The 14,498-nt window shown below is 39.5% G+C and overlaps 1 protein-coding gene across 1 annotated transcript in view; it reads right to left on the bottom strand.

The window, feature by feature from the left end:
• Positions 1 to 10,856, bottom strand: part of LOC127933235 (protein unc-79 homolog) — a 40,292-nt gene extending 29,436 nt beyond the window's left edge. Inside the window, exons 1-12 of the mRNA XM_052530054.1 lie at positions 10,753 to 10,856; positions 8,497 to 8,617; positions 6,565 to 6,878; positions 5,498 to 5,668; positions 5,196 to 5,291; positions 5,022 to 5,077; positions 4,810 to 4,939; positions 2,504 to 2,568; positions 1,319 to 1,407; positions 861 to 901; positions 491 to 519; positions 67 to 296 (exon numbers count right to left, since the gene is read on the bottom strand). Coding sequence (XP_052386014.1) covers positions 67 to 296; positions 491 to 519; positions 861 to 901; positions 1,319 to 1,407; positions 2,504 to 2,568; positions 4,810 to 4,939; positions 5,022 to 5,077; positions 5,196 to 5,291; positions 5,498 to 5,668; positions 6,565 to 6,878; positions 8,497 to 8,617; positions 10,753 to 10,774 — 1,364 coding nt within the window. The 5' untranslated portion in view covers positions 10,775 to 10,856. The remainder of the gene's footprint in view (positions 1 to 66; positions 297 to 490; positions 520 to 860; positions 902 to 1,318; positions 1,408 to 2,503; positions 2,569 to 4,809; positions 4,940 to 5,021; positions 5,078 to 5,195; positions 5,292 to 5,497; positions 5,669 to 6,564; positions 6,879 to 8,496; positions 8,618 to 10,752) is intronic.
• Between the last annotated feature and the right edge of the window lie 3,642 nt (positions 10,857 to 14,498).

Here is a 14,498-nt window from a genome sequence, read left to right on the forward strand (position 1 = left end):
AGCTTTGGTGAGACTGTGCTGCCACTGTATTAGTGTTGTATATCTAGTGTGTCCTCTTCACATCACCTGATCACTGCCTCCACGGTGCACACCAGCTCCTCAGCGCCGCACTCGCGGGTGTTGATGGGTGGAGGAGACGTCTGGTACAGGTGCGTCTCCGCTGACGCCCCCACCTCGCTGCTGTGGTGGTTCACATGACAACGCTTGCAGTAGCGCACGGGCCGGTTGCCGTGGCGACCGCAGCATCCCGCTGAGAAGCAGGTGACGACGGCGCGCCTGACGTGAGAGCTGCAGTTCTGTGAGAGACGGTCAATGAACACGTGATGAGCAGCACAGAAACTGGACACTTCATCTGATCAGCTGCAGAGGAACAGAATATGGCTCTTCATGCGTACAGCATTTATAGATGAAATGTGCTGCTATGAGCTGATAATAGATGACCTAGAGATGATGACATGGACACACACACACACACACACACCGGGCTTACCTTCTTCTGACATATAGCAGAAATTTCAGCTGTAAGGATGAAATCATAAGGGGCATTGTTATAATACAAGACAAGAATAAGATAAGACACGTTAGCTTTACTTTCACAGCATTTATTCATCTAGCATTTCAAGCATAAATCTACATTCTTATGAACAAGCATGAATTAACAATCATTTATTTATAATTTAACATTAGTCTGGATTAATAAATGCTGTGAAGCTGTTCATTGATAGTTCATGCTAACTAATCATATCAAATTGAACTTTATGGTAAAGGATGACAGAATTATCATTTTTGGGTGGACTATTCCTGTGAGTAATACACCAGTGTATGAAGTTATAGTTTTATAAGGAGGATGTGCCACTGACCTTGTGGTAAAAGCACATCAACGAGCCACTCAGCATGATCGCTGTGGAAGATCCCAGAAGATGAGGAACACACACATGCTCACATTTCCTTCTCTAGCTGAAGATCTGATCATCTAATCTGAGCTGACCGACGGGAGACAAACAGACCGCTCTTTCCCAGCCTGCGCTCTGCTCCTGTCTCTCTGTCCCATCAAACACCCTGTCTTTCTTTCTTTTTAAATAGGGACGTTTACCAAAGTGAGATACAAACAACAAAATCAGCAAAATAAGCCAGAAACACAATTTAATCATGGGTTTCATTTTCTTTCCTCACTAAACACAATTATAAGATAAAAAGACCTTATTAAAGAGGACTCCTTTAAGGTGAGATGTACAGCTGAAGGCTGAGCAGATGACTCTAGATATTCACTACAGTACTGCAGCAGACACACACTGAAGCGCTCAAATGAAGCACTTACCCAGCGATCCTCTGGCTGCACTCCTCACAGATGTACAGCGGTGGAGGTTTGTCCCCCAGTGCCACCGAGAGCGTTGGATCAATACACATCTGAAAGCACACGGACGGAGACACAGTCACTCCCCACTCTCACAACGGTTCCAACAGTACAAGAGACACTAGTAAAATACAAGAGTTATGTCTAGAGTATTTTGCATAGCTATTATATTTTGTCTGTTTTCTTTTCTCCTTTTTTTGTCTTTTCCTCAATTTTAGTGTTGTGTGAATGAGATATTGCCTTTGAGAAGTATCTCAGGGCGAAGCATAATTTTGGATGATTGCACAGACGCTATTGGACGAGAGCTGAACTGGATGATGACATCACTGAATCATAAATGAACTGAAAAATGAATGTTATTGTCATCTTGCATTATTGACAGACTATTTCCCTGTTCAACACTGTAAACTGCTTTCTCACAATCAGTAATGTATAAAGTGCTATACAAATAAAGGTGACTTGACTTGACATGTCATAATAATTATAATTATTATTATTTTTACCTCACAACCTCACTAGATCTGATAACAATCTGTTGGTTTTGAATATCTTCTCAAATAAACAGCATATTGTGCATGCACTGATCTCAGTATCTGTGTTTGACGAGAGGTAACAAGGTCATTAGTTCCTCCTGGTAATTGAGTTACAGCATGTCTCTTCCTGCTCTGTTTCTACGTTTCATTACACAGAGCAAATATTTACAGACATAAAGACAATCAATCAGTACCTGGGCTCTATTTTTTTTATTATTCTGGACATTTGTATGCTTTGAAGTTATTGTCTGAAGGTCTTTGCACACGGAGTCCTACATTTTTGTGTTTGTGCATTTTCGCATGTGTAAAAATAAATACAGCCTCACGTTGTGTCAATCATGTTTATACATTTTTTGGATCAGGTTCGATTTTCTGCGTTTTCACATCCGATCATTGCATCTTGATAGGAAAGGGTGGTACAAAAAAACAGAAAAATACAAGTGAACATTTCAGACTCGGTATGCAAAGACCTTCAGTCACAAAATCCTTTCAGTGCACTGAAATATGTGCTCCCTAAAAAAATCCCACAATATCTACAACATTTTGATTAGACTTCGAAGAAAATAAGTGCAAAAGAACTAAATGAAAGAATGTCAGCAGTAAAGAGTCACAGTACCTTCACCGCCGGCTTATTAATAGAGTTCTGACACTCCAGGTGTTGGCAGTGAATGGGGTTCCAGGCTGGTACGTAAAGAACAAAACACACAAATAATGTCTACATTTCAGAAGAAGGTCTGTCTCAAGCCACTGGAGCAGTGATGTCCAGTCTGTAAACATATCATTATTTGGTACAGTTCTTTTTTGTGAATCTTTCCACCAGTTCACCTAATCAGACTGAATCAGATGGGACAGTTGCATCAGAACTATCAGTCAATCAGTGAACCTCTCTCAAATTCATCCCACAGTTTGTCTGCTTCTACAATCATTGCAGAGATATTCCCACAGAGAGTAAGTTTTCTGCAAATGTTTCAGGACACTAAACATCTAACACCCCCACCTGCAAACTGAAGTATCGAAACTAGTGCCTCTTTCAGGGAAGTTGGCAGCCAAATATCCCTCTTTGGGTCATAAGGATCATAGAAAGAGGATACAGGATACAGTTTGTGTCCTTTACGAAAAAGAAGTTTATTCAAGTGTGCTATTAATAAACTTATTTTAAACTACAAATAGGAACGTATTCTTTTAGTTTACTTTTTATGTATTTCTCAGAAACTGGCTTTATGTACTCCTCAGAAATATGTTTAAAAGGACATTTAAGTATACTTGACTTATACTTACAAAAATTGTAAATATATTTGAGCTATACTCCTAGAATCCATGTTTTCACTATTATACACTAGAGGGCGCTAGTACACATCGTCTGCACAGAATTTACAAAAAAAACACAACACAACACAAGTGAAGAAGAAAAAAGAAACACCAGATACTAACACATGTAAGAGGATCATCTGACATGAAACAGCATCAAAACAGACCAATGAAGAGGTAATAATTACAGTCAAGCTTTGGGGTGTTGGTTGACTCATCTATGTTTTTATTATCATTCTGAATCCAATTCATAGTCTTTTTTCAGATTTTTGTTCAACATGTTATTTCTTTATTTTTTTATGAAAGACATTAAAGTGTTTTAAAAAAGAATTCATGAAGCTAGAATAAAATGTTTTTGTTTACAAGCAGAAACCCTGTTCTTTCTTTTAGGGCTGCTCCGATCACGATCGGCCGATCGTTAATGTGCATCTCGTCAGTAAAGCCGGTTTTCTAATCAGCGGTTAATTCCATCAGGTGCGTGATTTCACATAGAGCAGCTGTTACTACACAGAGCCGTTGTTAACTGAGAGGATGCGCAAATCCACATTCATTTTCAGCGTTTATTTAGTTAACAACGGCTCTGTGTAGTAACAGCTGCTCTATGTGAAATCACGCACCTGATGGAATTAACCGCTGATTAGAAAACCGGCTTTACTGACGAGATGCGCATTAACGATCGGCCGATGATCGGAGCAGCCCTAAAAGAAAGAACAGAAAGTTTTCCTTGTGTTAAGTCAAAGTCTTTAATTTCTCTTTGAGTTTCTGTTTTGAGGTGCTTTTGTTCTGCATTCTAGTATTGCATAATCGGTTTATTGCACAATACTAGAATTTTGTATTATTGATATAGGTTTTTAATATGTGACGTATATAAAATTGGCCGTTTTCCATATATTAAAAACCTATATTAAAACATACCTCCCCACACACAGCTTTTGATAGGTTATTTAACTGTAACCCTGTTCTCTGAAAAAGCAGGAATGAGATGCTGCACCTCAATAATCTCTTCAGACAAACCTAAAGTTATGCCTTTCCATTAGTTGTGGCCTAATGGTTAGAGAGTCGGACTTGCAATCTAAAGTTTGTGAGTTTGAGTCTCGGTCCGGCAGGAATTGTAGGTGGGGGGAGTTAATGTATGGTGCTCTCTCCACCTTCAACACCACGACTGAGGTGCACTTGATCAAGACACTGAATCCTCAACTGCTCCCCGGGCGCCGCAGCATTAATGATGCCCACTGCTCCGGGTGTGTGTTTACGGTATGTGTGTGTTCACTTTGGATGGGTAACATCACCACACTTAGCTGTATATCAAATTTATTAATTTTTTCTTCCCCTTTTTCAGGGAACAAGATTCCCTGTCCCTAATCTATTAAGACCTTATCAATGCAAGACTGTCACATTCACTGAACAAAACATTGATGACAATAAACAACCCAAAATAATATATAACTGAATGGATAATTCACAAAGCGAATATCTGCCTGAATTTAAATGTGTTTGAGCATGTAAACCACAATCCTGAGATGCTAGAAATACATGCTGACATTATTGTTTGACCTGGTTGACTGAAACTAACAATTTGTCGCATGGTTTGGCGAATTCAGTCAAACACCTCACCTGTGTACTGCAGGCCTCTGTACTCACTGATGGCACCCGGAGGCTTCAGATTGGGCCAGTAATGGAAGAGCATTTGAACAGCTGGAGGTTTGACTTGGGATGGGCCGTAGGATATGACGTATAGAAGATCCTTTAAAAACACAGTGATCTCCGAGTCAGTGAAAAGTGCTTTTGGAAAAATGTCCAATAAGACACGAAGAACCAAAGCATACCTTCCATACTTCCTGCTTGTATTTCATGAGACACTCCAAAAGCTGACAGTGGTATACTGAAGACAAACAGAGAAACAGTTAGAGCCCAGACCCGTTCTGTACGGAAACAGCTACACTATTATAGAGACTGACACCAGAAGAAACTTACTTGCAGGCTGATAAATGCGTATGTACCTGGATTGGAAGTGTACTGCATGGCGACCATCAGCATGGAGGAGGCAGACAGATTGACATACGCTGGGACGCCACCCTCTCTTCGAGTCGAACCCACTGCAACACAAAAATCATCTTCTTACTGTACAGTGCACAATTGTGACATGGTGCTGCATGTATTAGTGGTTGCTGCTAATCAAACCAGAAATGTGCTCTACCGGAAGCTCAAACTGTGATTGCTCAAATACTGAAGCCATTCTCTGACTCTTTCTTTGAAGAAACATCTCTCATATTCACACAAATACAGTTAGTCGTGTACTCACGTATGGCCATGGGCAGGAAGGACGTGCTCAGGTACTCTATGATGTCTTTGTGCAGGAAAGGAGGAAAGGTGGCTAAAGTGGAGATCATGGTGTAGGGTAAAGTGCTGAGAATATCATCACTAAGAAAAGGCAGGAGGCATGTTGTGGTGTAAAATATGGCCTGTCCCAGATCTGAAAGACAAACAGATGAACGAATGAGCATCATGTCTTCTAGAGATGCATACGGCTTTACTAGCTCATCTCTGAACAGTACAGTGACATTTAAAGCTTTGTTACTGTGTGTTCATTTGTGTACAGATGCTGCACAATGAAAGACGGGTATACTGTATGTTACTATACGGTGATAATGTGGTTATCCAGTCAAAGCTCTTTATGGTAAAGACAGATGACAGAGATAGAAGTAGTTAAGACTCATGCACATTGTTGAGATAAGTAATTATAAAACGAAAGCAATTAATGGCATACTTGATTTTATTTATCTGCCAACAGATAGAAGAGATAAAACTGGACTTTTAAAAGAGCACTATTTTTTTTAAATGGATGCTAGATGGAAAGCACAATTCCTGGCGATAATCTCAAAATGGTTAAATATTGGCTGATTAATAAGATGCAGCAATGTTCTATTTTTTAGATTCTTTTAATTTCCCGAGAAACACAGAGGATCTCAAAGAGGTCAGAGTTCACAGAGTTTATTCGGTCAGCATTTATTCCCCTCATGTGCTCCCAAACCTGAATGACTCTCTTCTGCAGAACACAAAAGAAGATACTTCAAGAATATTAGTAACCAGTCACCTGACTGTTGACTTTTCTGAGACATTTCTCAGAGTATCTTCTTTCATGTTCCACAGCAGACAACAACATGAGGGGGAGTGAATGAGGACAGAATGATGATTTTTGGACAGACAGTGTGCCGTGACAGAACTGATTGGTAGAAGACTGAGCGATTTGTTTGGATGGTAATCAGCACCCATCTAGCAGCAATCCTTATTTGGAGTGATGTATTTTACAATGCGTGTCATACTGTCTCTCCTCTGATAGGGTCAGAGAAGTGTTTCGGGAGGACTCACCGTGCTGACCGTGCTGCAGCAGGGGCACCAGGTCAAGCAAGGAGACGAGGGTGGCATAGAGCCCCTGATAGTCCAGTGAGGGGTAATCTGAGATCTGAACCTCCCGACTCTGCTGGGTGCCACCACCCCGGTCGGCCGGGGCGTCCCGCAGAACGCTGTAAAGGAGGGATCGAGTAACTGTAGGGTTGATGGAACTGACTTGTGGTCTTAGAGATGGGGTGAGTGGGAATGGCACAGGAAAAAGACACATGGTCATGGGCACGGCCAAATTGGAAGCTTCCTGGCTCTCCTTTCTGCCTGTACGGGACAGGATGCTGCTCCGAGGGAGGGGTGGGGGGGAGGGAGGGGAACAGGGGAAAAAAAGAGACAACAAAGACACAAAGAAACAGCACATTACATTGAAATGGCTCTACAGAGACAGCGTAAGTAGAAAAGAACCAAACCCAGATATTCCCCACATAGGATGCAGTGTCTCCACAGACTTTGGAATTTGCTTTGGACGTGCCATTACTGTCTATGCATTTAAGAAAAGCTGGCTTTTGATTTGGACCGAAACTCAAGCAGCGCTTGCGCTTGCGAAACAGGCGACGATCACTGCATCTCATGCGTATCTGGTGACAAGGAGCAAAAATATAAAAAATGGCATGTTTTCAGTGGCAGCCCCGTACTTCGCCAGAGGAACGAGCTTTGAGACGCTCGCGCCGCGTCCTCCGAACGGCCAATCCCCAGAGGACAGGCGGCGCGGGCCAATCAGGAGGCCAAAGAGCCACATGGGAAATATCGAGCAATGGAGGGGCTGTCAGAGATGAAAGCAATCTCGAAATAATTAGTTTTGAGGACGATACAGAGATGACACTTCAGAAACATGCTTCAGCCAGTAATAAACATGTATGTGAGGTTAGACTAAAAGCTCCCTGGTCACAACACATGTTTATTGCACCGTCAAAAAGAATGTCTGTATGTAAATACATTATGATACTGCCTCAGTATCATTTTGGGGAAGAGAAATAATGGTTCGACAGGCATATGGATTTCAGTTCTAACAGAAATGTCACTAGTCTACGGCTGGGGAGAACTGTAATGGAAAAGGAATACACTGGTTTCGAAAGCAATGTGTCATGTTTGTGGAGGGATGTGGAGGGTGTTTGTGTCTGCTGTCCCCTGTCAGCTTCTACCTCAGCAGTAATTTGGTCTGTGATGGTCTTGGAGGGAGAGGAGAACGTAGTTGGATGTGCGTTACATACAACAGGATGGTGCAGTATTTCTCACACGGTCTATTATCAAAGCTACACATGTCAGCCCTGTCTGGCTGGGAATGAGAGGTGGTTCAAACTCCCTAAACACCTCAAACCCACTGAATACTGTGGGAATCAGTATTTCATATCACTGACAGTGCTTTCATTATCAACCCTTCATGACAACAAGATCCTTTAACACACAAACAGTGACAAACAAAAACATAACAGGAATCACAGATACACAGGACTACATACTGTTCTCAGATGCTAGACTTCATCCAGCATGCACCTTTATTAGACTCTTTCTACTGATATATGTGAACATGAGGAAGAGCTCTTACACATTACATGAACTCATGAGTCTGACTATAATTACTGACATTTAAAAGACAAATATTAAGGACAAACAAAACCAATACTCGACTCAGGACTTCCCTGATAGTGTTTGAAATACAGTTCAAGTCTCTTTCTCTTTAAACAATTCATCCAAAATGTGTACTTCTGGCATGCATGAGGTTCCTGCGTATATCTGATTATAAAATAGAGCTCTAAAGTCTCAGTGGCTATAGGAATGATCAGATTTACATAGAAGAAGAGACATTCATCTGCTCTGAAATCATGAAACTAGTCCTGTCTATCACTAGAAGGCAACATTTGCAGTGTTTCACCTATATTTCCAGTGTAGTGCACTTACCTGAGCAGGGTCTGGGAAAAGTATTTCAGAGTGTTTGCAATGTCTGTTCCCGATGGCACTGGGTAAATATTGTGAAGCACACGGTTGTGATACTCTTGCAAGTATCGAATCTTAGAGCCAACTAAACAAAGAGCAAAGTGACACATAATTAACATTCAATAGTGTTCAACACTCCACTGCTGCTGCTGCTTTGTGCTGTTGATGAAGAAATCAGTAAGTGAACATCTCTCTCAAACTGACATCTGTATTTTCACCGCATTATAGTAGAAATGAGACAGGTTTTCTAACTAGCTCTCATTTCGAGGGAGTTGTTCCACACCAGACCGTTTGGACTGTCAGATGAACGCAGTGAAGGAACCGCTGGAGCTCAGATGTGTCATGATGACTCCTGGAGCAAGCTTTTATTTCTCACACCGGGTGAAGATGTTTTGCTTCAATTTTTAGCTCTTATCACATTGTTTTCTGTCTTACAACGGGATAATAATAAGATCAGACGTTTCTGAGGAAGACAGAAGTGATCCAGCTCAGAGCTGTCAGCAGGGGACTTCTTCACTTCATCAAGTTCAACACGATCCTCCAATCAACCAATCAGAACTGAGGGATAACCTTTCAGGAAACATCTGTTTTAGGATAACCATCAGGGTTAGGTGCTTCTACACACTTGTTAATCAGCTATCATTGCCCTCTGATTTGAGGAATAAATGATGAGTGGGGTCAGGTTTAGTGGTAGGGAGTGGGTTAAGTCTGTTTATTGGACAGTAATGTTGGTCCAGGAACATGTCTTACTTGGCAAAATCACGGCGACCTCATCACTTCACAAAGGAAAATGATGGATTTGGAGTAGCATAAGAATAAATAAAAAAAAACAGTTTGTTTCATAATTGTGGCAATGGTTGAATAAATGATCCAATTCATTGAAACAAGTAGCTCAAAATAATCATTGTGTTAAAACAGTGAATGTCTGCATATCTGTTTTCTGTATAATGAGAGAGAACAGGGACTGTGTCTGTCAAGCTCCAAACTGACATTAAACATAACACGATCTCAACCCTTGTCCATACTGACGATCTAGTAAGTATTGTGAGTTCATGCGAGGAACAGACACTGATGCAAGTTTAAAGACAACAGAATATTTCTGATTCTTAGTGATGTAAAATGCTTTAAAAAGGTCAAATTCTGTGTAAAGAAAAATGGCATTGTGCTTTCTGTGAGTAATGATCTAGATTAAAATAGAAATATGGACTATTGTAAAGAAATACAGTATGTTTTATGTATTGTTGCCTATGTATGAATATTTATTTTACATGTTGTACACATTATGTATGTAATTTATTAGGTTATGTGGTTATAAATCATGGATTATTATTACATTATGAGCTACCATGATGAGTCCATAACATAATTACAACACAGGCCACAGGCCAGATCTGAACAAACCTGGATGAACCCTCGAAGACTGCTGAGTTATAGACTAAATGCTCATCTACATCTCAGCATGATATACAGTCAGTTATATCATCTTGTTCGTGAGACTAGACCAGATTAGATTGATGTTATTGAGCACAGATCCGTGAAGCATGATGTGTCGAACAGGGATCAGGTGTTACATATGATGGGGATCACTTCACAAACAGAAGGGGCTCGATTTAAGCTTCACTGCACCTGTTCTGGACTACATGACTGTGTTTGAATAGCAGTATGAACGATCAGTCAAATCATTCGCATTGTTTTATATTATAATTCGCTATAGTTTGCGCGGATGCTTATTTTTCAGGTGGACAGACTGTTGGTCAATAAAGCCGACAGAAAGCGAGAGTCGCCCCCTATCGGACAGCACTGCTCATCTCCAGCATCACAGACATCAACCATCTACTGATGTCTCCAAATAACCCTGTCCTTCAGTGAGATCAGATGAACACACACCTGCAGTTCATCTGCGTTTGCACCACAGCTCGAGCTTGTGTTTGACTGCAGGCATGACCTGACGATTCGACCTTGAAAAAATACATCACATCTTCTGTCTTCTGCAACACATTATCATGATCTGAGTCTGAAAACTTACTGTAAGCTGTTATTGTAAAACTCTAACATTTCTACCCTTCGTACTGTACAGTATTTATGTCTACACACAACACATATGCGCTCATTCTGGCTGCTGCCGAAACAACGCCGCTCCCATCGAGATTCTATATATTCCATCTTTTATTTCATATATTATTCCATATATAACACAGGAGAAAGCGTCGTCATACTTACATTGCTCTGCCTTCGTAGACATGTTAAAAAGTCTCCTCGTTTCATGAAGCAATGAAGATATCAGCGGCTCGAGCGTCAGAACGGAGCGGAGCGTGCGAGCTGAATGACGCGGAGCGCAGGAGAGAGAGGACGCGTCTGAACCGCTGTATGGCAAGCCGTTTTAACATTTAATCTATTAGCTGTACTAGTACTTATTTTTAAGATACAAAGTATCTTTTCCATTAAGTAGGATACTAGTGCTTATTCTTTAGCTACTGATGATTATTCTTTAGGGAGCTTACTAGTGTTTATTCTTTAGGAAGCTGCCTTTTGTAAAGTTACTACTACTTATTCATTAGATAACGTTACTAGTTTATTTATTAGATACCAGCACTTATTCTAATAGTGACTAGTATTTAATTATATTCTTCTTGTTAAGAAAATAAAATCACTTATTTTTTTAGTTACTAGTAACTTCTAGACCCATATCCTAATATCCTGAACTTAATAACTGTAAACCCTAATAAGTTCACAGAACTCAAAAAATATTTTGTAATGTTACACATAAACATTTAAGTGATGTTTTTAAATGTTTTAATTTTACATAAAATTTTAAATTACATTTCCAGTTGCCTTAAATTATCTCAATGTTATCTTATAAATATTGATATTTCTCAACTTATAATTAGGGAGTAATTCACTCAAAATTTTCTCTATTTTTCAACTCATATAAAGTGGGAAATACACTGAAGTCCATCCTCAGCCTAACCACAGGCTCTACTCTTCACCACAGCGGTAACACTACAAAACCGACATAACATAAACCTTTGTAAATTCTAATATAACACCACATTTAGGTAATAACTTATGTCTCTCTGTGTGAATCTTGTGTAAAAACACACTAAATAAGACTTCAATCTTATGAGTTCACCTTATTTCAAAATTTTTTTGAGTTTATAGAACTTATTTAAATTAAGTCCAATTAACTTTCATTATTATTTGAGTGCAATTAACTAATTTCATTTGATTCATTTCCCTGTTCGGTTTTACAGTGTAGATACTAGTACTTTTTAAATTAGCATTTCTGCCCAGTAATCAAGTATTAATGAGCCAGCAACATATAGGAGAGAGACATTAGACAGGAAACAGAAACAAGGAGATGGATGTACTTTTTTGAGGAAACCACATAGAAAATAAACTATTATTTTTACATAAGCAGATAGAAAACTTTTTTTTTTTGTTAGTATATATTAAAATAACCAGTTTTCCCCGTTTACATGCACATCAGTAACCAGACAACCCAAGTAAGCTACGTTTACAATGACTTCATTAATAAATCAGGTTATTTCCCTGTAGTGACATCAAAATATAATCATTTGCGTATCTGACTCAGAGTATTCCATACATTTGTGATGTTAAATTAAGCTTGCAACATGTCATGAAACTTACAGCTCGCATATTATCCTCTCATGCAGTTATTAACACAGCATTGTGACTGAAACACTTCTACTGCTGCTGCACCAGATGAGAACACATTTTTATCATTTTCTGAGTCATGAAAGTGATGCATTTTCTTCTTTCTTTACTGCAAGACATTTGCTCGGTCTAGATGCACTTATATCTGCACCAACGAAGCATTTCTGTCATGTATCACACATGCACTCTTCAATAAGCCAATAGAAAGTGGGTTATCATGTTTACATCCCGTGTGAAATCAGAGTAAGGCAAAAAACTACCCGTTGTGACCGGTTTATGCTTACACCATTTATGACCTTACTCCGATAAAAGAAAACGGTTACTGGATTTACATGACCAAGTGCACTTTTGGCTTATTAAGCATAATCGTCTTAAGGACGTGCATGTAAACTTAATGTTAAAATGGCTTGCCATAACATGTCTGAACTCTCCACCACTGGGGACACATGATAGGTAAAAATTGATAGCCTGAATGCACTGTAAGTCGCTTTCGATAAAAGCGTCTGCTAAATGCATACATTTATTTATTTTATTTTATTTACATCACTTAAAAGGGCAAAACACTCACCAAGACACCATGGACTCAAGACATCAAATCAGATTGATCAAATATTGTCTTCATCCTCTACACTAGAACACCAGATCGACCGTTATACGTATTGTTCTAAACAAATCGTTTCTGTGCTTTAATGTGTTATTTTTAACAGCAGGTTTCAAAATAAGTAAATGACTAGTGGTTTCTTTTATACTTGCCTGACAATATGTTATTTGTATTTTTTGACACATTACATATGATATACCAAAGGATATCACAAAGTTAAACACACAACCATCGTTTTGTTATTTTTCAAGAGCATTTACATAAAAGAAAAATATAAACAAAATCTTATTATAATTGACCCTACATGTGTTTAAATACTATCATTGTGTTTTGACTGTATAGCTAGATGAAGTGCCACCTAAATTCCCCTATGGCTTATTCCCCGTCAGTTAGCCAACATCAAATTGACTGTTTTTTCACACTGTAGGAGCCTGAATATTTATTATATTATTAACTGAAACCTTACAGATTCATAATTCCATATCACTTCATATTAAATTCATAACCCCAAACTTACAATTATAAGTATGTCCAACTTCATCTGCATACACAGTGCTCTCACATAAAGTTTGTCATCAGCAGACAAACTATATCATCACGCAGCTCTACACTGATAAATGTGGACAGCTGGACAGCACAGGCATGAGACTCTGTAAAGCTGCAGTGTAATGACGTGTCCTGTTAAAAACACTATACAATCTATCAGGCTGCGGAGCTGCTCTGGGATCAGTACTGTAGTCTGTGATTGTGACGCACACAGACCTGTTCAATAAACATGGTGTTGATTCCTGAATAAATATACACAGGTGCATCTCAATAAATTAGTGTCATGGAAAATTTCATGGAAAAGTTAATTTATTTCAGTAAATCAACTCAAATTGTGAAACTGGTGTATTACGTTTAATTTAATGCACACAGACTGAAGTTAAAGTCTTTGGTTCTTTTAATTGTGTGGATTTTGGCTCACATTTAACAAAAACCCACCAATTCATGACTATTTCAACTAATTAGAATACCTCATAAGACCAATAAAAACATTTTTAGTGATTTGCTGTCCTTCTGGAAAGTATGTTAATTTACTGTACATGTACTCAATACTTGTTAGGGGCTCCTTTTTCTTTAATTGCTGCCTCAGTTCAGCTTGGCGTGGAGGTGATCAGTTTCAGGTGGTCTGGAAGCCCAGGTTTCTGTGACAGTGGCCTTCAGCTCATCTGCATTGTTTGGTCTCTTGTTTCTCATCTTCCTCTTGACGATAGTCCGTAGATTCTCTCTGGGGTTCAGGTCTGGTGACCAACACCATGGTCATCGTGCTTTGGCAGTGTGGGCAGGTGACAAATCCTGCTGGAAAATGAAATCAGCATCTTTAAAAAGCTGGACAGCAGAAGGAAGCATGAAGTGCTCCAAGATTTCTTGGTAAACGTGTGCAGTGACTTTGGTTTTCAAAAAACACAATGGACCAACACCAGCAGATGACATTGCACCCCAAATCATCACAGACTGTGGAAACTTAACACTGGACCTCAAGCAACTTGGGCTATGAGCTTACCCTCTACCCTTCCTCGACTCTAGGACCTTGGTTTCCAAATGAAATACAAAACTTGCTCTCATCTGAAAAGAGGACTTAGGACCAGTGGGCAACAGTCCAGTTCTCCTTATCCAAGGTAAGACTCCTCTGATGTTGTCTGTGGTT

Source organism: Carassius gibelio, chromosome A17 (assembly GCF_023724105.1).
Source record: "Carassius gibelio isolate Cgi1373 ecotype wild population from Czech Republic chromosome A17, carGib1.2-hapl.c, whole genome shotgun sequence".
Classification (NCBI taxonomy): Eukaryota; Metazoa; Chordata; class Actinopteri; order Cypriniformes; family Cyprinidae; genus Carassius; species Carassius gibelio.